The 22,905-nt window shown below is 45.1% G+C and overlaps 2 protein-coding genes across 4 annotated transcripts in view; one reads left to right on the top strand and one right to left on the bottom strand.

Moving 5' to 3' along the window:
- The window catches only part of TRMT61B (tRNA methyltransferase 61B), a 17,107-nt gene extending 3,631 nt beyond the window's left edge, over nucleotides 1-13,476 (top strand). Inside the window, exons 3-9 of the mRNA XM_021711335.1 lie at nucleotides 22-278; nucleotides 5,094-5,196; nucleotides 8,544-8,734; nucleotides 11,222-11,313; nucleotides 11,741-11,967; nucleotides 12,900-12,977; nucleotides 13,061-13,476. Of these exons, the coding sequence (XP_021567010.1) occupies nucleotides 22-278; nucleotides 5,094-5,196; nucleotides 8,544-8,734; nucleotides 11,222-11,313; nucleotides 11,741-11,967; nucleotides 12,900-12,977; nucleotides 13,061-13,104 (992 nt within the window). The 3' untranslated portion in view covers nucleotides 13,105-13,476. The remainder of the gene's footprint in view (nucleotides 1-21; nucleotides 279-5,093; nucleotides 5,197-8,543; nucleotides 8,735-11,221; nucleotides 11,314-11,740; nucleotides 11,968-12,899; nucleotides 12,978-13,060) is intronic.
- Nucleotides 13,340-22,905, bottom strand: part of SPDYA (speedy/RINGO cell cycle regulator family member A) — a 29,665-nt gene continuing 20,099 nt past the window's right edge. The window contains exons 5-6 of one of the 3 annotated variants that reach the window (XM_008055998.2): nucleotides 21,323-21,617; nucleotides 13,340-13,447 (exon numbers count right to left, since the gene is read on the bottom strand). In XM_008055998.2, coding sequence (XP_008054189.1) covers nucleotides 13,356-13,447; nucleotides 21,323-21,617 — 387 coding nt within the window. In that variant the 3' untranslated portion in view covers nucleotides 13,340-13,355. Of the gene's footprint in view, nucleotides 13,448-21,012; nucleotides 21,618-22,905 lie in introns of those variants that run through there. The other 2 variants (XM_008055999.2, XM_008055997.2) reach the window with 2 other exon arrangements.

Raw genomic sequence — 22,905 nt, forward strand, 5'->3', positions numbered from 1 at the left:
CGTCCTGCCGCGCGCCGCGAGATGGGCCCCTCCGCGCCGGGGAGCTGGTGCTGGCCGAGGCCGGCGATGGGGAGACGCGGCACCAGACTCTGTTCCGGCTGCGCGCCACCGGGCGCCTCAACAGCAGCTGGGGGGCCGTCCCGCTCCGCCGGCTCGCGGGGAAGCTGCCCGGCCACGTGCTGCGCAGCTCGGCGGGGAAGCGCGTTCTGCTGCGGCGGCCGGCGCTGGACGACTTCGTGCTGCTGATGGAGAGGGGCCCCGCCGTCGCGTATCCCAAGGTGCGGCTCGGAGCGCGGGGGCCCCGGCCTGCCGCCGGCCCCGGACGCCCCTGGGGCATCGCTCGGGCGTCTTCAGGCTGGGCCGGGTGGAGGTTTTCAGAGGAAGCGCCTTCCAGTTCGGGAGTCTCGGCGCTCTGGTCTGTCAGTCGAAGACCCCGTCCATCCCCTGGCAGGGTGCTTAACTCGCCCGCTGGGTACGTACTAAGTGCCTGTCCTTGTTCCCTTTGCTCCTTCGTTATCGTTGATGTTATCGTAGAGACAGGGTGTGGCTGTGTTGCTTAGCCTGGTCTCGAACTCCTGGCCTCAAGCGGTCCTCCAGCCTCGGCCTCCCAGAGTGCTTGGATTACAGGCATGAGCCACCGCGCGCGACCTTTGTTATTTGTTTTTGTTTTGTTTTTTGAGTCGGAGTCTCACTCTGTCACCCAGGCTGGAGGGCAGTGGCACGTTGCTGGCCATCCCAGCCTCGACCTGCTGGGCTCAGATCATCCTTTCACCTCAGCCTCGACCTGCTGGGCTCAGGCCATCCTTCCGCCTGAGCCTTCCAAATAGCTGGAACTACAGGCACGTGGTCCAGTTACTTTTTTTTTTTTTTTTTTTTTGAGTTGGAGTCTCACTCTGTCGCCCAGACTGGAGTGCAGTGGCCGTTCCCGGCCACCGCAGCCTCGACCTGCTGGGCTCCAGCGATCCTTCCGCCTCAGCCTTCCGAGTAGCCGGAATTACAGGCATGCGCTACCACGCCCGGCTGATTTTTTGATTTATTGTAGAGATGAGGTCTCGCTGCCCAGGCGGGTTTCGAACCCGCGGGCTCAGGCAATCCACTCACCTCAGCCTCCCAAAGGCACGGGATTACAGGCTGAGCCACCGAGCCTGGCTCAGTTAATTTTTTGATTTATTGTAGAAATGTCAAGTAGCCAAGGCTGGTCTGGAACCTGTGGACTCAGGCAGTCCTCTCACCTCGACCTCCCAGAGTGCTGGGATTATAGGCGTGAGTCACCACGCCCGGCCTAACGGCCTTTGTTTTAAGTTTACAAGTTCAGTACCCAAGAGAATGTTGAATTTTTTGGAGATGATTTTGTAGTACCACTATGGTATTTTAATCATATTTAATAAGACACGTTACTGGAGTTACATCTTATTGTTAATAGATGTATTACTATGCTTTTTCCCTTTAGGAAAGAATAGTTTTGTATGAAAACAGCTAACATTCAACACTGGACATAAAATGAATATTCTTTATACATCCGCTAACTGCCTGCTTCAATCTTACACTAATTTGCCAGTAATTTATTTCCATCCTTACGGTCACAGTCCGTGCATAGAATGTTCCTTTGTAGCACAACTTCTCCTCTCCCCAGATGAGGATTTGTGCATTATTTATTCAGCAAATAACTGATTAGCTTCTATGTTCAAGGCACTTATGTCCAGAGGTGTCATATTGAACCGCAGTCCTTGCTCTCAGCATAGACCTTACATTCTACAAGGGTTGACGAAGAACAAAGATAAGGTCATTCCAGGTGGTGCTAAGTGTCCTGAAGACGAGCACGAACGGTGACTTGTGCTGGGTGGTTGGGGTGGGAGGCCCAGGTGATGAGGGATGGTCTCCCAGGAGGTGCCCTTGGTAGAAATCCTGAGTGAGGAAGAGTCAGCTTTCCACAGGAGAGACTTTCTTGTGGCCCGAGCGCATCGGTGCAGGGGCCTGGCTTAGAGGTGTTGGAGTGTTTTCTTCCATGTCTGCCGGGAGACCCTCGGAAGGTTCTCAGTAGAAACCCAGTCTGCCTTTTACTTTTTATATTTTGTAGGAGTTTATTAAAAAGACAGAAAAGCTCCCCCAGCAGGAGGTGACTCGAAAGAGGGTAGCCCCAGACTGCCTTTTAAAAGGTACCTAGGGACCAAGAAAACCTTTTTCCCAAGCTTCAGGCCCGTGGACTATTGTAAGCTCTTGACGGGAATGTCTATTATCTTTTCTTTTTCAACCATATCACTTCTTTTTCTCTTTTGACTGTTTCAACCTAGTCATAAAAGACTATTCTAATTTTGTCTTATGTCCCCTATGTCTAATTCCTCCATACTAGATAGAATTTATTTTTTTCTTTTTTCTTTTTTTCTTCAGCTCTATCAATAAAGAAAAACTCTAAATATGCAGAGATTTCTGTTTTATAAAGTTACAAAGATGCATCTTTAGTGTACTTTCTGCCTTTCCATTTGTCATAGATTAAAAAGTCACAGCGTTCCACTCTAAAGAGAAATTTAATAGTGGACTGCTAGGTGTTGACATAATTTCACTTCAGTCTTTATAGCTTTGAAATGCTTATGGGAATACCTCACCTGATTTTTAAGAACTGATCAGTTGAATGACGTTTCAATTATATAACTTAATGTTAAAAAGATGGTCTGTGGAACAATTTTAAATTGGTTCTAATATTGGTGAAATGTCAGAGACTCACTGGTCAGTATCAAACATGTTTAACCTTGGAATAGAAGTATAAATGACAACAATCCTCAGATTTTCTAATGAATCCTTTCTGCTGACGTGCATGATTGTGACACACAGGGCAATTCGGTAGTAGGAAGTGTTGCCACTTAATAAAAACTAAGGTATAGCTCAGTTATTAAAGCCTTAGGCTAAGGATTAGAGTTGGATTATTGAATTCATCGGAAGAGATTAGAATTCCTACTGAGGAAAAATAAGTCAAGAAGGGTTGTTTGAAAGCCTGAGGTGTGAACTCAATGGTAGAGTGAGATTTCTTAATTTGGTAGGAGTCATCCTCAGCCTCAAGTCCCTTTTGTAATAAAACAGGGACAGGAATACATACAAATGCCCCGCCCCATGTTCTGGAGTGAAACTGCCAGGATGTACATGGTGGGATTCAGCCTTGGAAACCCACCCTGCCAAGACCATGGAGCCTGAAGGGTGGGTAGAAAGCCCAAGCTGCGGTGCCTCACACGATCTGAGCCATAGACCCCTTCGCTGGGGCATTGCCCAGACTGCTGCCTACTTCAAGCCATGGGTGCCTGTGTGATTTCCCATCTCTGCCAGAGGCGCCTGGCACTCAGGGGTCTGTATATCTGACTCAGCATTGAGAATGAAACTTTTTGACTAAGGCATCTTGACAGTTACTGTGTGTCATTTGGTCCAAGCTATCTTCCTGCATTTCAGGAAGTGCCTTTTGACTTTTAATTAGGCACCATACCTGTCAAATATTTACTTTTGCATCAAAACCATACTGAATTGACAAGTTTTTTTTGTTTGTTTTTTGAGTCGGAGTCTCACTCTGTTGCCCAGATTGGAGTGTAGTGGCACTGTCACAGCCATTGCAGCCTCAACCTGCTAGGTTTAGGCTCAGCCTTCCAAGTAGCTGGAATTACAGACACATGCCACCATGCCCAGCTAATTTTTTTGTTGATTTATTGTAAAGACGAGGTCTCACCAAGTTGCCCAGGCTGATCTCAAACCCACGGGGTCAGGCAGTCCTCTCACCTCGACCTCCCAAAGTGCTGGAATTACAGGTGTGAGCCATTGCACCCAACCAAATTGACAGTTTTGTTGTGAGTGGAGAAAAGGCTCGCTATTGGAGCAGTGTTGAAGTCAATGCTGACATTCACGCTCCGGTAACGTGCGGCATATCGTTAGGGTCAGCAGTGTGGTTTGGGGGCTCAACACCAGTTCTGAATTCTGGGTGGTGTGACTGTGGGCAAATTGCTTTACCTCTATTTTCTCGACTTTATAATGGGATGATGATACTTTTCTCATATTACTATTCTGATTAAACGAGATGTTGTACGAAAGCAGCGTGCCCAGTAACAGAAGCCTGGCGAGCAGTAAAGTTTGAGTACACAGCTCGTCTTTACTATCATCCATAAAATTCCCGTTGTGCTCACAAAAACCATTCAGTTAGTGTTTGGTAAATGGGTCCTCTGATCTGTTCCTAGGACAATATCTTTTTTTTCCTGGTATAGTATCTTTATTTTTGTGTCGAACTCTCACTCTGTCGCCCAGGCTGTAGTGTAGTGTCATGCTTATGACCACCGTAGCCTCAACCCGCTGGGCTCAGGTGACCCACGTCAGCCTTCCAAGTAGCTGGAACTACAGGCACACACCACCGCTCCTGGCTGAATTTTTGATTTACTGTAGAGACGAGGTCTTGCCAAGTTGCCCAGGTTGGCTTCGAACCCCTGGGCTCAGGCAGTCCTCTTGCCTCTGCCTCCCAAAGTGCTGGGATTACAAGCCTGAACCACTGTGCCCAGCTTTCCTAGTGTAGTATCTTAATTCTAGATTAGAAGTTCATCATTTCATGTAGGGATTTAGTAAGCTCCTGCCTCTAATTTTCCTTTAGTAGAATCTGTGTTCCCCTGCCAGATGAATCTTCCTAAAATGCTGTTTGTTTCACTTCAGTGACATGCCATAGCTGCTTACCGGGCCAAGTGCAAATGCCACCTACTGACACCGATCCTTGTTTCCTTCTGAGACGGGAAAACTGTTTCTTCTGCTCCTGTGCTGCTTAAAGCTGTCTCTGCTTTGCAGCTGTTTCCTCCAGTCTTCCACTGTTTTCAGGCAAGGGCAGCCTGCTGCTTTCTCCTTTCTCCGAGATCCTTCTGCACTTGTCTGTGATGTTGCTACTATTCCGAGCGGCTGCCTTCCTTATCAGTTGGTTCTTGACGCTCTTATTGCATCAAGTACGACATCAACTTTGTAGGCAGGGTTAGGGTCTGATCCTGTTTTCCACTGCCCTTCTCCACATTCAGCGGTGAGACGAGTGTCGGTGCTTAGTCCATGGGATGGGTCCCTGAGTCACGCATGCTGTGTTTCGCTCGTAGGACGTGAGCATGATACTGCTGATGATGAATGTCAGCCCAGGTGACACTGTTTTGGAAGCTGGCTCGGGCTCTGGTGGAATGAGCTTATTTTTATCCAAAGCAGGTAAGAGACTGGGCTAAGCGAGCTGGGTGTAGATGACGAAGAAAACACTCGGTTTGTTTACAGTCACCAAGTTAGAGACATCCAGATGTTGGGGAAGGACTCACATAGCTGTGATAGCGTTCTTGAAACCAAGTGTCAGTAGCTGTGTTTCTTTCCGTTTGGGGGCTTATTCCAGTCACTCTCTCATCTCCTTCATTTTCTTTGCTTTCTCTTGTTCTCTCCATGCTTGCTAATGTTTCTGCCATTTTATTTTATTTTATATTTTGGAGGTGAGGTCTCACTCTATTGCCCAGGCCGGAGTGCAGTGGTATAATCATAGCTCACTGCAGCCTCAAACTCCAGGGCTCAAGCAGCCCTCCCGCTTCAGCGTCCCGAGTAGCTGGGGCTACAGTTGTGTGCCACTATGCCCGGCTCTACCTTTTTTTTTTTTTCTTTTTTAGTAAACTTTAAAAACAGAAGAGTATCCAGATCATAGTGTATACCTCAGTGAGTGTTTACATAGTGGCCACGCTCACGGAGTTGGGACCCAGATGAGGGCAGAAACATTCCCGCACCCAGACACCTCACATCCCTCCCAGCCCTCATCCTCCCCAAAGAACCATTGTTCTGACTTTATCACTTTGATTAGTTTTCCTGTGTTGGACCTGATTTAAATGGAGTCACACAGTAGAACTTGTGAACTTGTTTGTAGCTTCCACTCATCATCTGAGATTCAGTCATTGCGCATAGCAGCTGTTCTTTCATTTTCGTTGCTGTGTAATACCCTGTTTTAGATATACATCACAGTTCATCCATTCTGTTCAGGGATATTTCTGTTGGACATTGAAAACCTCGCTGCTCTGAACCTTCTTGTGCTTGTCTTTCGGTGCGCATATGTTGTGTTGTTGAATAATCGTCCCAGTTGGACACTTAGCAAGAGAATATAGAAGCATCAAGGGTGTCAGCTGCTGGGGAAGGGCTACCTATTGTTGGGACCAAAGAATTACAGTTGGTGTTCATGAAGGAATTAGTCATAACAACTATTCAGTAAAAGTTAGACAGTGAAGAGTTTTCAGAACATCTCTAAACATTGTCAGTTAGTAAAAGTACTTCTTGAAGGTAGGTGCCTGATCCAAAGTCAAGAGGCGGACAGTAAGCATAAACATAAGTCCCACACTCTCCCTTATTTCTGGTGACTCGTGTCCCAGTTGGTGAGTGCCTGCTTAAGCCTCCAGACCCCTGAGGTCAGGGCCGCTTTGGCTGGTCTGTCTGTCCCTCCTCACAGCAGACTGCTGAACAGGCGCAGTACTCATCTGGGTGAATTTTACAAAGATTCCAGATGGAAAATGGGCGGAAATTAAACTTCAACCTTTTGTTCTGTGACCTGATGTCCTCACGCAGGAACAGGATCCAGGCTATGCCATGTCACTGCATTCATCCTGAGCTTCGCAAATCTTTCGTTTGACTCTTTCCTGTACATATTCGAAGGCAGTCATTTCCTCATAATCGGTGACAAATTCCTACATGCATATTTTCATTTGACAAAGTGGATGTAAAAGACCTCGTGAGAAGCAAGTGCCTGTGTTTCTAAAGTGCGTGGTATTGGAGGAGGGTCGTGGTGTGACTCATTCCTGTGAGGGAGCCAGGCATTTTTGCCGTTTGGGGATGTGATAGATGTTTCTTGCTCCATAACCTTCTCTAGTTGTTCAGCTCGTGGGACTGTTAACATGGTTTTTTATCTCCACAACAAGATGACTTGTAGTTAGAGTTTACGTTTCAAAAGACATCTTGGAATTTAAGCTTCTCATTAGCGAATTAGACTGACTGACCCAGGATAACCTCTGAATGGTAGCGAATCACCTCAGCTAGAGGTGCGTGGAAAGTTAATTGCCCTAAGTTAAAATGAGCACTTTTCTCTGGAACTGCAGTATTACTGTGCTAAACAGTTTGAAAATTCTTCAGACACAAATACATATACCGTTTAAATACATGAAACGTTCAACCTCATCCAAAATAAAAGAAATGCAAGTTTAAACTGTAGTGATAGGCCAGGCATGATGGCTCCCGCCTGTAATTTCAACACTTTGGGAGACTGAGATGGTAGGATTGCTGGAGCCCAGGTTTTTGAGACCAGCATGGGCAGTACAGTGAGACGTGGTATCTACAAAAAAAATCAAAAAAGTTAGCCAAGAGTGGTGGCACGCAACTGTAGTTCCAGCTATTCGGGGAGCTGAGGTGGAAGGATCGCCTTAGCCCAGCAGGTCCAGGCTGTGGTAAACGGTGATGGTACCACTGCACTCTGGCCTGGGTGGCAGAGTGAGGCCCTGACTCAAAAAACAAAAACTGCAGTGATAAACTATTTTTACCCACTTTTTCGATTGATACAGATAAAAAGTTGGATAACTTTATTGGGGAGTGTGTGGAGAAATGGGCACTATAATATATTGCTGGTCTACATAGGAATTGGTACCCTTATGTGAAGGACAATTTGTGTTGATATTTTTCAAAATAAAAGATTCACTTACCCCGGAGCCAGCAATTCATTTTTTGGACATTATCCTGTAGAGATACATTGGCTCGTGGTGCAAGGACTTGGATACAAGGATTTTCATTGCAGGAGTGTTTGTGCTAGCATGTGACTAGAAACAAGCTAAGTTGGTGACGAATCAAATAAAGTATGGCAAAACCACGCTGGAATAGAACAACTGTTAAAAAGGATGCAGTGCCCTACGCGGTGGCTTATGCCTGTCATCCTAACACTGGGAGGATGAGGGGAGAGGATTGTCTGAGCCCATGGGTTCAAGACCAGCCTGAGCAACTTGGTGAGACCTCGTCTCTACAATAAACCAAAAAATTAGCCGGGCATGGTGGCGGATGCCTGTAGTTCCAACTACTTGGAGGGCTGAGGCGGAAGGATTGTCTGAACCTGGTAGGTCGAGGCTGTGGTGGCCGTGAGCATGAGTGTGCCACTGCTCTCCAGCCTGGGTGACAGAGTGAGACTGACTCCAAAAAAAAAATTGCAGTTAAGGAAAAAGAATGCAGTCTATCTGTGTTCGCTGAAATGTTGCTGGTGAGTAAGAGGGAGGATAGAAGGCCAGGCAGTGTGTAATACACCACAGTGTATGTTAAAGACACGCACTGTGCTGGTAGAGGCGGCGACCGTCATGGGGAGGCACATGCCTGGGGACACGGCTGCTTCTGAGGAGGGAGTTCGTTATTAAACAGGGGGTCAGCTATGGGAGGACTTTTGTAGCCTGAACTATTTGAATTATTTTTTCTCACATGTATAATACCTTTGCAGATAAAATTTCAACACTTTAAAATAAGCTGATTAATACAATGAAATATCAAATTATTTTTTACTTAAGTTGGATCACAAGGACGAGTCATAAGTTTTGAAATACGGAAAGACCACCACGATCTGGCTAAGAAGAATTATAAAGCCTGGCGTGATTCATGGAAATTAGGTCATGCAGAAGAGTGGCCAGACAATGTGGATTTTATTCATAAGGATATCTCGGGAGCAGCTGAAGACATAAGATCTCTAGTATTTGACGCGGTAAGTCTCCTAAAGTGCATCCCGTGTTACTGCTTTGGGTACAGAGAGAATGAGGCCCAGGCTCTTTCTATGTGGGCAATGCGCTTCTTCTCTCCTGCTTTGCTCTGTTTCTGTCTCTAGGGCGGAAACGCGATTTCTCTCTGCTGTCCTTTACTAGTTTTGTGGAATCTGGGGCTGAGAGACTCGCTGAGTCAAATGTCAGAGTCGTCACTGAACATGGGGAGATGGCTGGAGACATGCTGGAGGTGCTAAGCGCCATGGGCCTCAGCAGTCCCAGGACAGAGAAACAGCGCTGGGCCGACGGAGTCCAGCTCCTGCCCAGAGCTGTGGGGCCTGGAGAATGAGCAACTCCCACGTGGGAGGCAAGAGGCTTTCCAGACAGTCGGGTGACAGCGTGCTCCCTCCTGGCGCCAGGATCAGGGCCTGTCCTGGGCACGGCTCCACAGGGAGTGGAGGGGCTTGTGTGGAGGAGGACGGTGGGTGGGAGCTAGGAAGAACAGCAGAGTCTGTGGAGGTGAGGCCTTAGGTGGCAGGAGGGCTTTAGAGCTGTGACCAGAGATGGGGGAGATGTGGGTTGTGGAGCATCTGGCTTCGGAGTCTCAGGATTCCAGCACGAGCAGCCTTGTCCTTGGTGGCATTGCCACTTAACAGCTCATAGCGTGACCCTGGACTGGCCTTCGGGAAGGAGGCTTCCTTGTGTGCCTTAATTAGCCACAGGACATTGGACTGTTCTGGTGAAGTGAAGCAGGGTTCCAAGAGGGGAGGAAATGCTTTTTGTCTGCACAGTCCCATCTCTGATGTAACCGAGCCCTGGAGTTCTTTTCCCTGCCTTTGCTTGGGCTGCATTTTACAGCTCGGCAAGGGGGAGGGGTGCCACTCGGGCCATCCGTGGGGATGTCAGAAATACCTGGGAGATTAACTGGTTAGCAGAATTTTGCTTGGTGAGCATGAAGCGCAACAAAGGGTTTGAATGATGCAGTTGGAGCTTTGTGGAAACCTGCCAAGCCATCCCTGATCTAAGAAGAATCCTCATTTTAGATGCCTTCAGTGGAATCTCTCCTGATCGATGGTGCCAGCTGAGTGCTCCGTAGGCAAGAAGGTGGAGGAGGCCGGGCAGTGGCCGCTGGGAAGGGTTCTGTGCTGCCAGAGCCAAGGAGTCATAGTGGCTGCTCATACACAAATAGTCACGTTGCGGAATCACTGAGTACAAGCTCCATGTTGAAGAGCCGTCTTAAGAAAGTCTCCACGGACTGTCCACTGGGAGAGCACTGTTGGACAGGCAGGCACCCAATCTGGCCCGAGCCGTCTTGCATTCCTGCCTGGCCCGCCCTTCTCCGACTGCTTCGGCCTCACAGCTACTGCTACTCCGCGGCCTGCCTTGTCCCTCTCCTCGTGGCCCTCTCACCTCCCGGCCCTCCCTCTTCATTGCAGGCCCCTCATCTCTACATCTCTACAATAATCTTCCTGAAGCCTGGGCCTGTCCTTGTTCTGCTGAAAAGCCAGTCGGGAGTTCTTCATTCAAAGACTTCTTTCCTCTGTGGCCCTCTGGGTAACCTGCCTCTGTTCCTGCCAACCAGAATGATAGTAAACGAGTAAAAGTGTTAAGCCACAAAGACAAAGAGATAAGGGCTAATACAAGAGTTTAACAAAATTTAACTCATTTTGGAAACAGCTTAACCAAAGGGACACAATGGAATACTAATAATAAATGCACTTTGTCCACATCAGTAAGTCACAAAGACACAGTGCCTAGTGCAAAAGCATTATAAAAGAATATGTGAAATGGCCACATGTGTACAATTTTTTTGTTTTGGGGGGGGTTGAGTGGGAGTCTGTCACCTAGGCTGGAGTGCAGTGGCAGGTTCATAGCCGCCCCAGCGTCAACCTGCTGGGCTCTGGCGATCCTTCTGCCTCAACCTTCCAAGAAGCCAGAACTACAGGTGTGTGCTACCACACCCGGCTAAATTTTGTTTTTTAATTGTAGAGACGAGGTCTCACCAAGTTGCCTAAGCTGGTCTTGAACCCGCGAGCTCAGGCAATCCACTCACCTCGGCCTTCCAAAGTACTGGGATTACAGGCTGAGCCACCACACTGGTTACATGTGTAAAATTTAAAACTACACAACATGTCTAGCGTGTAGCTATATAAAGATATTGTAAACATACAATATTATTTGGGAGTGTTACCAGCTAAGGACAGTGATTATTTCTGAGGAGAGGAAAGGAAGGGAAAGGAATAGAAATAACTTGTGGAGTCCATTCAGCCTGGTCCCCACAAAAAATTAAAAATTAGCTGGGTATGGTGGCCCACGCCTGTAGTTAGGAGGCTGAAGCAGAGAATCACCTTATCACAGGAGATGGAGGCTGCAGTGAGCCACGATTGGGCACTGCATTCCAGCCTGGGTGAGAGGGAGACCCTGACTGGGGAAATAAAAAAGTCTGTTTTGTTTAGACAGAATCGGAATGATCCAGTTCTCTTTCCCTGCAGGTAGCTTTGGATATGTTAAATCCGCAGGTGGCTTTGCCTGTCGTATACCCACATCTTAAACAGGGTGGTGTCTGTGCTGTATATCTAGTAAAGTGAGTAACAGGACTGTCTTTCTTTGTGATGTGATTTTTACAGACACTTGTATTTTGCCCAAGAACCAAACTGTTTATTTTGTAATCAAGTAAGGTGTATATGGCATCTCGTAAAACTTAGAAAATGACATGCCCCAAATTTATATTGCTGCTTAAATGATCTATGACATATGTAGTAATAGAAGGTACGTATTTCTTCTGACAAATTGCAAGAAAAGTTTTAACTGTGTAATGTGAACAGGAATGTTGAAATATGGGCTTCATTTTTTGACATAGTATTCTGGACATTTCTTACCCTGTGCCCAACCTTGCATTCTCAACAACCCCCTCCCCTCGATTTAATTGTAGCATTGGAATTTGGGTGAGAGATACAGAGAACGTAAAATAAATGACTGTTTTTTGTTTTTTTTTTTTACTTTTCTGAAAGCATCACACAGGTTATTGAGCTCCTCGATGGAATTCGAACCTGTGAACTTGCTCTTTCTTGTGAAAAGATAAGCGAGGTCATTGTCAGAGACTGGTTGGTTTGCCTTGCAAAACAGAAAAATGGGATTTTAGCTCAAAAAGTAGAACCTAGGAGCAACACAGACTTAAAAGTACATTCTCAGAGGAAGACTGGTGTTGAAGTGGAGATGCTGCCAGAGGACGACCGTGGTGAGCCTCAGCTGTGTTCTCCATCTGTGTCTGCAGTGGCCCGAGAGAAGGGGCCCCTGTGCGTACTGGCCGCAGATCATATAAGTATTCCTCTGGGATTTTCTTTTTCCTACAGAAATTGAATGTGGTATTTATTCTGTTAAATTAAAGTGTATAAGGGCCAGATAGTGACTGTTCCTGCCTTTTATGTAGAACTCTGGTACCTTTGAAGAACCTGTAATATTCATAGTTTGTCATAAGGAGCTCGGTTTGTGAAATAAACACACAAAGGAATGGTTTAACTTTTATTTATTTATTTGAGTCAGGGTCTCACTCTGTTGCCTAGGCTGGGGATGTAGTGGCATGATTATGGCTCGCTGCAGCCTCGACCTTCTGTGCTCAGGCCATCCTCCCACCTCAGCCTTCCAAGTAGCTGGGACTATAGGAGCATGCCACCATGCCCAGCTACTTAATTTTTTGTAGTGGTGAGGTCTTATTGTGTTGCCTAGGCTGGTCTTGAACTCCTGGGCTCAGGGAGTCCTCTCACCTCGACCCTCTAGGAATGTTTTAAATTTAGATTAGTGATTATTACTGAGAGGAATGAATTTAATATTCAAAAGAACAACTTTTAAGATGCTGCTGGAATTTTTCAAAGAGCTAAGTTTAGGTCCTTTTTGCACGTACACATCATGTAGGCTGTAAACAAGTCTTTACATGGCCATTGATTTATGATATGGGCTTATCTGTTTGGTTGTAAAATCATATGTGAATTTATCATGCAGTCATTGATAAACTCTGTACAGTGACAGAGTCGCTCCAAAGAACATACGGAAAAAAGGGTCTAAAAGGAAAGAACTTACAATAAAACGACAGGCATTTATGTTTTAACAGTTTTTGTAAACACATTATACAGCATTCTCTATGGCTTACAGCACATTCTTCTTTCACAACAGAAGAGCCCCACTCGGCCTTCCCCTACGGAGCTTTCCCCTATGTTGCGAGACCCATCCGCTGGCAAACTGGCCATACAGGTGAGTCATGTTCCAACCGTACTCTGTGACTTTTTTCCTTCTAGTTAATGTAATGACCTTACTTTTTTCTTCTCTTTAATTAGCTTTCCTTGTCAAGTTGAGGAAAGTCAAGCCACAATGTGACTGAGTACCCCAGATGACAGCAACTCATTTGAAGATGGAAAAATATCAAAATAGAACTTTATGTTACAAGTCACTACTTTCATAGATTGGTTTCTTAAGTTATTGCTATGATTTGTTTGTAACTTTCGCATATAATTTTGAAAAGTAAAGATGTGTAACATTGCAAACCCGCTCAGGTGTCCCATTTTGACACTTGTCATGCATTGGTTTGACATTTGGTGGTTAATGACTCCAGGTTGCTTTAGTTGAGCCATCTCATTCTTCAATTTCTGTAAACCACTCCATAGATTTGTCTTTCTCCATGCAATTAGTTTCTTTTCCTTTGTTTGATTGATGATCATTGGCTACTGAAATAAAATATGCATTTTAAGATAAATCTTATGTATCTGTATATTTTAAATACATCTTGTAATGGCCTGTATATCTTAAAAAATAATAAGGAAGTCTAGGGTATATAGTAAATAGGGAAAAACTGATAATAATGGTGTAGTCACCTTAAATTGGCAACCAAAGATATAAGTTCTTGAGTCTCGTTTATCCTTCTCAGAATCTTTTTAACCAGCTTGAACATCAGAATTGTTCAGTGTTAATACTTACTACATACATCAAATGTTTGGGGGAAATACACCTTGGAAACATGAATTCATTAAGAATAGGGCGTATTCTTCTTAGCCAGTTATCTGACTTTTACTACGTACCGTACATTGTTTGAAGAACTGTGTACTTATATATGCTTCTCATTTAATTGTGCAATAAACACATCTTTAAGATTGTTCACGTTTTACAGGTAAACAGTTACTTAGAGTGGTTAGGTTGTTTAAGTATGTTTGATGGATTTATCTCTTAGGTAGAACTATTTAAAATTAACATGTGGCTGTGGGTGCATAAATTTAAAAAAAAATATTTTCCCAGCAGTCCTCTGAACGTCAGATCCACATGGCAAAAAAAAACCATTTTACAGAATGTCGAAAATTTTAACCTAAAATATGTCTATAGAGTTTACAATCGCTGGTAGAACTAGACATTACTAATCGCACAGATGTAAAACTGAACTGCTATGAGTACTCCAGAGAAGGGCAAGTCACTGGGAGCAGCCACAGTAGGGGCTTGGCTCTAGCGAATGACATTGAGGTGAGAGTTGAATGTAAGTCAGGAGTAACTAGGGCAAATCAGAACAAAAAGCTAGTGGGGTGAGGTCAGGTGACACAGACTGAAAAACACAGGTCAGGCCATGGAGGAGCTTAGAGTTTGTCTATCCTAAGAAAAGTGAGATGCCATTGAAGAATTTAAGCAAGGGGTAACATGCTTAGACTTGTGTTTTGAAAAAAAAATTCATTCTGGCTGCATGGGAAGAACTGATTGACTCAGGTGTATTAGTTCTGTATGATAGTTATCTGAACACTTGAACAATAATAATGCCTTTATAGCTTTTGTAACATTTCCAGATACAGTCATGGTCATATGTTGCTTGACAATGGGAATACGTTCTGAGAAATGCATCCTTAGGCAATTTGGTCGTGGTGCAAACAGCACAGAGAACATACACAGTGTAGCCTGTGGCTTCTACAATCCTATACTGAATACTGTAGTCAGGTGTAATGCATGGTAAGCATTTGTGTATCTAAACGTAGAAGGTAATGTGTTGCACTGCGGTGTTAGGATGGCTACCACATCACTAGGCAATGGGAGTTTTTCAGCCTCCTGATCATCTTCCGGGACCACTGTCATATATGTGTCTCTCGTTGACTAAAGCATTGTTTTGCTGCCATGATTAGACCCTCTGGAGGACGTTTGAAGATTCCATCTCTCTAGTACTCCCTTTCCTTCCTTCTACTTAACTGGTAGAATCCTGTCAATGTTCTGAAATGCCTGTTCTGTGCCAGGCCCCAGCTGCCTGCTTGGAGAAGAGGCTGACTGCAGAGCAGAAGGAAGCCCTGCCCTCTACTCTTGCTTCATGTAGAGTACTTAGTTTGCGTGTAGCGTGCTGAACTGAACAAGACCTCTGGCGGTGTCCAGGTTTTTTCTTTTCTTAGGGTTTTCTTCCATTTCTCTTTGTTCTTCCTGCTCTCCCCCCACCCCCAGCTCTATAGCTGTCCATTCTAGTTTTGAGTTGAGTTGAAGACTAAACTCCATAAGCAAATAAGCACATATTTCTGTTATTAGCCAAGGCCTGACTGGAGCCCTTTCTTTAGCCCTCTTCTGAACACTTGAGTGTGTTTACAGAGTGGTTTATGGGATGTTAGCTGTCTCCGTCCATGTCTGCCTTCCTGTAAACGCTAGAGATTTGGGGCTGACTGAAATGGTCTTCCCCAGCGCCTTCCAGATGCCCTGCCTTCTCCACCCAGTAAATGGTTGCTAAGTTTGCTGATGCCTTTCTTTTTTTTTTTTTGAGTTGGAGTCTCACTCTGTTGTCCAGGCTGGAGTGGCATGCTCACGGCCACCGCAGCCTCAACCTGCTGGGCTCAGGTGGTCTTTCTGCTTCAGCCTTCCAAGTAGCTGGAACTACAGGCATGTGCCACCATGCCCGGCTAATTTATTTATTTATTTATTTTTTGTAGAGACAAGGTCTGGCCAAATTGCCCAGGCTGGTCTCAAACCTTTGAGCTCAGGTAAACCTCTCACCTCTGCCTGCCAAGTGCTGGGAATACAGGCATGAGCCACATGCCTGGCTGCTAATACCTTTCAGCCTACATTGTGCACGGTTTTACCCATTGACTTGGTGGTTCTGGAGGGAGATCCAGGCACATGGTAAATAGCTCCTGGATTGTGGAAGCCCTTCATCTTGAACTTTATATTGAAGAGGGAGTGGGAATGTCTAAAGTTTCCATGGTCATTAAAAGGAAATATTTTAAGAAAGTTAATTTGTTAGTGGTGTCTGTGAGTGGTTAAATGGAGGAAAAAAACTTAGATTTCATAGTAATGCATTGATGATGTGATTAGTAGTGGAAGATGGGCAGATGTGCCAGGCACGGTGGCTCATGCCTGTAATCCCAGCACTTTGGGCAGTAGAGGCAGGAGGATTGCTTGAGCCAATGTCTGAGACCAGCCTAGGCAACATAGCCAGACCTGTCTCTACAAAAAATGAAAAAATTAGCTGGGTGTGGTGGCCCATGTCTGCAGTCCCAACTATTTGTGAGGCTGAGGAGGGAGGATCTCCTGAGTCTAAAAGGTTGAGGCTGCATTGAACTGTGATTGAGCCACTGCATTCCAGCCTGGGCAACAGAGTGAGACTCAAAAAAAAAAGAAAAATTAGCAGACGTATAAGTATCATGAAAGAAGAACAAATAGATAAGCTGGTGATTCACTGGCTACAGAGAGAACCTGTGTACAAGATGCTTAGACTTATAATGAACTCCATCGTTAAGTTGATAATGTGTGGAATAACGGCTTACAGTTGGGCAGAATCATCTAGCCACACCGTAAGCTGTCAGTGTCCATCGTTCACCCCATGGAGAGAGCAGGTGATAGCGCCTTCTGCTGACTGTATAGCAACCATAAGGACATCAGGACCATCTGTATTTCAGACTTCAGACTTCTTTCCAGTATTCAGAAACCCTTCTCAATGCCCAGCTAACATATTTCTCTGATAAGTCTTTACCAAATCTCTCACCCCGAGAATTAATTCTGAAATCGCGTGTACACCTAAATGTTGATCAGATACTTAGCACAGCCCTGATCACATGACTGCTTTATATTCCCTGATCATGTCTTCATTAAGTATAAGGATTTTAAACATGGGTGACTGGAACAGTGGTAATGATAAAAACAAGAGAATTCAAAGGAGGATTTATTCTGGGGAGAAATGATTTGTTTTTGATTACTTAACAGTTGGAATGTTGCATGCCTGCCTACATGACCCAGGGATAAGGCCTGTATTAAGAAGGGTGTCCCCTCAAAACAGAATTATCTTTTGGAGGGTGGGCCCCATGTAGTACACTCAGAATTTGTTCCTCTGGGTCAAACAGTCAACCAAAATTTTGAAAAGGAGGTTTTGAGAAGGTCGTGCCGTGATCTGCAGAACATCCTGAGTTATGGCAAACAGGTGACCATGACAGCGCGTACCTACCCACACTGCACTGAGGATTAAACAGCTTTGGGCCAAAAATAGCACAGCCCCATGCCCACATCCCTCCAATCTCATCCCAAGTGAATTTTTGTTTCCCTGGGTTAAAAGTCCTCGAAGAGAAACATTTTGCCTGTGTAGAAGAGGTGAAACAAAAAACGGCAGAAGCATTAAAAGACATCCAAATGGATGAGTTCAAAAACTTGAGCAGTGGAAAAGCATCTTGATAGGTGTACTGCACTGCATCAAATGGAGAGTACTTTGAAAGTGACTGATGTTTAAACATGTAAAAATACACAATTTTTAATCAAATAGATTCCAGGGTTTTTGGGGTCTCTCGTATGTTTTTCCTTTGGCTTCACTCTAAAGTCTCAAGGGTCCTCAAATAATACATAATAATACATAATCACATTTCACTTGGTCCAGCCTAGGTGTCACAAGGCTTACATTAGCATGGGGAAAAGAGAAACAGTGGTTCCGTTAGTATAAAAATGTGTCAGCTACTCAGGAGGCTGAAGTGGGAGGATCATCTGAGCCCAGGAGTTGGAGGCACTGTGAGCTATTATCCTGCCACTGCACTCCAGCCAGAGCAACAGAGTGAGACCCTGTCTCAAAAAAAAAAATGCTGTGTATTCGGATAGAACTGGGCTCCCATCTTGTTTTGGTTATTGTTATTGAGTTCCCTGGTAAACCATGTGGCTTTTCTGAGTTTGTTTTTTCGTCAGTAATGTGAGTATAATCCCAAGATTTCTTGGGCTGAATGTTAAAGAAGATCACCTTTATAGTGTCTAGCACATAGCTGGTGCCTGTGATTGATGTAAATTTGTAAAGAATGTCTCATCTATTCCCCTAAAAGCTTTGATGGTGTTTTCACCCCACCATTTCAAATTGGCTATATTTTTTTTTTTTTTTGAGTAGGAGTCCCACTCTGTTACCCAGGCTGGAGGGCGGTAGCACGCTCCCAGCCACCACAGCCTCGACCTGCTGGGCTCAGGTGATGCTTCTGCCTCAGCTTTCCAAGTAGCTGGAACCACAGGCATGTGCTACTACTCCCAGCTAATTTTCTGATTTATTGTAGAGATGAGGTCTCGCCAAGTTCCCCAGATTGGTCTTGAACCCATGGGCTCAGGCAGTCCTCTCACCTCAGCCTCCCAAAGTGCTGGGATTATAGGCATGAGCCACCATTCCTGGCCTTGTTCTTAATAAATGTCATAAACATGTTTGTGTAAAACTTGTTTTTTGAACATGTGTTTTTAAGAAAAAACAGTAAAGGTAGAAAAATACGTTTTTACCTGAAAATTGAGGTGTTGCTTAAACGTGTTTGAAAAGTGGAAGCACTGAGAACCCTCTGTGCTGACTTAGCAGTTCGTTCTTGGGGAAGGCTGAATTGAGTTTTTTCAGCAAAACCTCAGGTTGAGTCATGAACTGCGCTTTCCGCAGCTTCACTCTCGGGTGACTCCAACCTCATGTGGATGGCAGGAAGAACACTAGGCGGTGGAGGGCACCACTGGGAGCCAGCAGCTGCCTGAGCAGTGGCGACGGGCCCCAGCCCAGGTGACGTCATGTGTCCCTGCCACCCTGCATTCCTCCTCGCCCCCTGCCCACTTTGTGAAGGCTACTGGAGGAAAAGAAGGCGTGTTTTCCTGGCTAAGTGTGTGTGTGATCAGTGATCGTTTCTTGTGCTGCCCACCTCTGACGTCCTGAGACTGGCTCTACAGCTACCCATGAGTCATCAGGATGAAACAGCGACAGGTAAATGCCTGTTCCTTCCTGTTTAGGCCTGTAATTCCTAAATCTGGGCTCCTCCAGGGACAGGATGAAAGCACAGTTCCTTCTGTAACCCCCACCTTTCCCTCTATAACCCCCAAAGACCCTTCTTTAAGCACACGCTGACTGGCAGAGCCCCTCCATCCCTGGCGCACTCCAGTGTCCTATGGCGACATCAGGGCCTGTCATGTAGGAGTGTTGCTGCTGCCGTTTAATCTAGAGGCTGATCTGAATTCAGCGTAACTGCTTCCATTCTGCTTTGTGGGAACGTCTGCCAGGTTGCCGTGGGGATCCTCCCAGCTTACTCCACTTAGCCTCTCAGCAGGGATTGGCTGCTCCTGCATAGCCACTTCCCTCGTCTGCCAGAAGGTGCTTATTTTCGCTGCCAAGGGCAGGCTTTCACCAAAGGAGCAGAAGAGCACAGTGGTGAGGGATTCAGGCTTTTGTCTGGGTTCAAGTGTCACTCCACCACCTTGGGCAAATTATTTACGCTCTCTAGGCCTCGTTTCTTATCTGCCAAGTGGAGATAATAGTATTTACCCTACAGTTGATTGTGTCTATTAAATGATATGAATATAAAATACATACTATATTACCTGGGGCATTTTAAACATCCAGAAATTTTGCCTACTATAAGGGGCCAAAAGGTAAAAGAAGCCGGGAGAGAGGAAGGATGCTATACAGCAGTTAGTTTATTTTTGTAGAGACAGAGTCTCATGTTACCCGGGATGGCCTTGAATTCATGGGCTCAAGTGATCCTCCTGTCTCCGCCTCCTGAGTAGCTGGGATAATAGGCATGAGCCACCACACCCAACCAGTTCTCATTGTATAATTTAGGCTATGGTGGGCCCTTCAAATATGAGTGCAACAATAACAGTGGTGCTTAAAGGTGTTGGAAGGGAAGAGACTGTACCGTCAAGTCACCTTTGTTGAGTGAGTGCTGTGGCCTGGGAATGGGACAGTGACTGTGGCACAACCCCTACCTTCAAGAATCTCAGACTGATTTCTCCTTTAGTCAAGCTTCCGGATGTGGCAAAAACAAATTGGCGGGATTCTGAAATAATGGGGTCTGTTAATTTCTCATAAGAACTACAAAGGGCCATAAAAAATCTGGCAGTCCTATCTTGAGATGGGTGAAAATCTGGAAGGCTTTATAACAAGTAAAAAGGATCACTAAGAGTAGAATATTATTCTATCACTCTTTCAAATTTAGAAAAAAAAAAGCCAGGCGCAGTGTCTCACACCTATAATCTCAACACTCTGGGAGGCCAAAGTGGGAGGACTGCTTGAGCCCAGAATGTTGAGAACAGCCTGGGCAACTGATGTGGATGGTGTGCATCTGTAGTCCCAGCTATTTGGGAGGCTGATGCAGGAGGCTTGTCTGAGCCAAGGAATTGGAGGCTGTGGTGAGTCATGATCTCCTCGTGATTATGCCACTGCACTCCACCCTGGGCAACAGAGCAAGATCCTGAATCAAAAAAAGAAAAGAACAGAAATGTCAGAGAATGCTGTATACAAAAATAATTTGGCCAGGTGCGGTGGCTCACGCCTGTAATCTCAGCACTTAGGGAGGCTGAGACAGGAGGATCACTTGAGTCCAGGAGATCAAGACCTGGGCAACAGACCAAGACCCCATCTCTAAAAAAAATACAAAAGTTATTGGCATGCTGGCACATGCCGGTAGTCTTAGTTACTTGGGAGCCTGAGGCGGGGGAATTGCTTGAGCCCAGGAGTTGGAGGCTGTGTTGAGCCATGATTGTGCCATTGTACTCCAGTCTGGGCGACAGAGCCAGACCCTGCCTCAAAATAACAACAACAATAATAATTGAATTAAAATTATGGTACAGTTGTATTTCCAGCTCATATGACTATGTTCTAATTAATATACTGTCAGTCACTTAAACCCCAACACAAGTGAAATATGCAAATATATTATACTACTGATACTATGTCAGGATTAAAAATCAGGTTTTCAAGGATTTGATAATGTTTTAGGAAAATGCCTTGTGACAAATGAAAAAAAGCCCTAGCTATAGTATGGTTCTCATGTTGTCAGAAAAGTATACAGAAGGAAACCAAGAGTGAGACTACAAGGACATTTATTGTCTTTTTGAAATCCCTTTTGAATAAAATAAACACTTCAAAACCATGGTTTGGGTTCTTAAAATACTTGAGGCTCACGGTGCATACGATTCCAATTTAGCAAAAGTCCCATCAAAAAATCTGTTTAGGTAGGCTACCATAAAACAGATATGGACGCAAGACAAAAAGTACAACCTGCAGAGGGAAACTCGTTGCTAGTGCAACTCATGCCATGGTGCACAGGCCGTGTGGCGCATCCCTGCCTGCAAGGGCTGGCTGCCTCTGGTTCTGGCACGCCACTCATTCATACCTTGAGAACAGCCATCTGCAGGAGGGGCAGCGGTCACGTCCATGGAGAGTGAGCTGTGTGACTCCTGAGAACGCCTTTCCATCACCTCTGCCACGTCACCAGATGAAGACGATGATGAAGACAACCCCAGTCTCACGTATCTTCCCTTCTTACCACAAAGCGAGCAATCTACGGGTGTGGCGCTTGGACCCCGGGGCAGCTGGACTTCATCTCTGTTGTAGTTCCTGACAGCACCGCTGTGATGAACAGAGCGTTCTCGCTGCCAGATATAATGGGTTGGAGCGATGGCCATAACCTAGAGTGGAAGCTTATCTTTAGAATTGTAACATTTTTAGATTTACTAAAATTCAGTACAAAAATTATAACTCAAGAACACTAAAGTATCTAAGTTGCCAATTTAAAAAACAAAAGAAAACATTTCCAGATAAGGCAGTATTACCATAAGTGATTCTTAATTGACAAAGTACTTAAATTATTTCAAACAGGAAGGAGGACTGAAGCAAACTTCCAATTTTTAGATTCTGGATATTCTAACTTTGGGAAAGATAATACAATTACCCCCAAATAGTACATAATTCTTAACTTTGGAATGTGTTGGGTTAAAAATAAGATAACTGAGGTTCGTGTGTATGTGTTAGGCAAATGTTAAAATGCAATACTGGCAAGTGATACGGTGAGTAAGAACACAGGTGAGGTTAACTTATGTTCCTCGGTTTCCTCATTTGTAGTATGCAGATAATAAGTGTGTATTTTAGAGTTTTTTTGTGAGGATTAGATGAGGCATTTAGAAGTCTCACTGCCGGACATCATTCTATAAGGCTTGTTGAATAAAACATGGACTTGAGAGTCAGGACAGACTTTGTTTCTTATCCTGGCACTGCCACTTGCTGGCTGCATGATATGTGGCAAGTTTTTTAACCTTTCTGAGGCTCAATTTCATCACCTCTAGGTTGTGGATACTATCTACCTCACAGGATTTTTCTGAGGATTAGATATGTGTAAAATCACCACATGGTAAGACATCTGTCAAATAATAGCCATTTAAGAAGTCAAGCTAGGTTGAGACCAGCCTGGGCAACTTGGCGAGAGCTTGTCTCTAATAAATAAAAAAATTAACCAGGCGTGGTGGCACATGCTTATGGTTCCAGCTACTTGGTAGGCTGAGGTACAGGGATCGCCTAGGCCCAGCAGGTCAAGGCTGAGGTGACCGTGAGCATGCCACTGCATTCCAGCCTGGCTGACAGAGTGAGACTCCAGCTAAAAAAGAAAAAAAGAAGCCAAGCTAGAGAAATGTACCTATGTGCTGACCTCATGAAATCTAATATTTCTAAGCAAAAATCTTTAGCTGCAGTCATTGGTGGCCCAGAGTATGTGAGAACTGTAGCATCTGAGAGCTAGATGGAGCCTTACTAATTGCCTAGACCAGTGATTTTCAAATTGTTTAGAGTGTCCTGTGGTTTCACAGAGATATACTAGGAGTTCTGAATGGGCAAAGGGAAGACAGAACAGGCAGAACAGCTCAATTATGGGAACTGTGTGTACAATTCTGTTTGGAAAGAAGGCTTTTGCTGTTTAACGTAAAA

The sequence above is a fragment of the Carlito syrichta genome, unplaced genomic scaffold, assembly GCF_000164805.1.
Source record: "Carlito syrichta isolate Samal-C Ts95f unplaced genomic scaffold, Tarsius_syrichta-2.0.1 Scaffold302075, whole genome shotgun sequence".
NCBI classification, from domain to species: domain Eukaryota; kingdom Metazoa; phylum Chordata; class Mammalia; order Primates; family Tarsiidae; genus Carlito; species Carlito syrichta.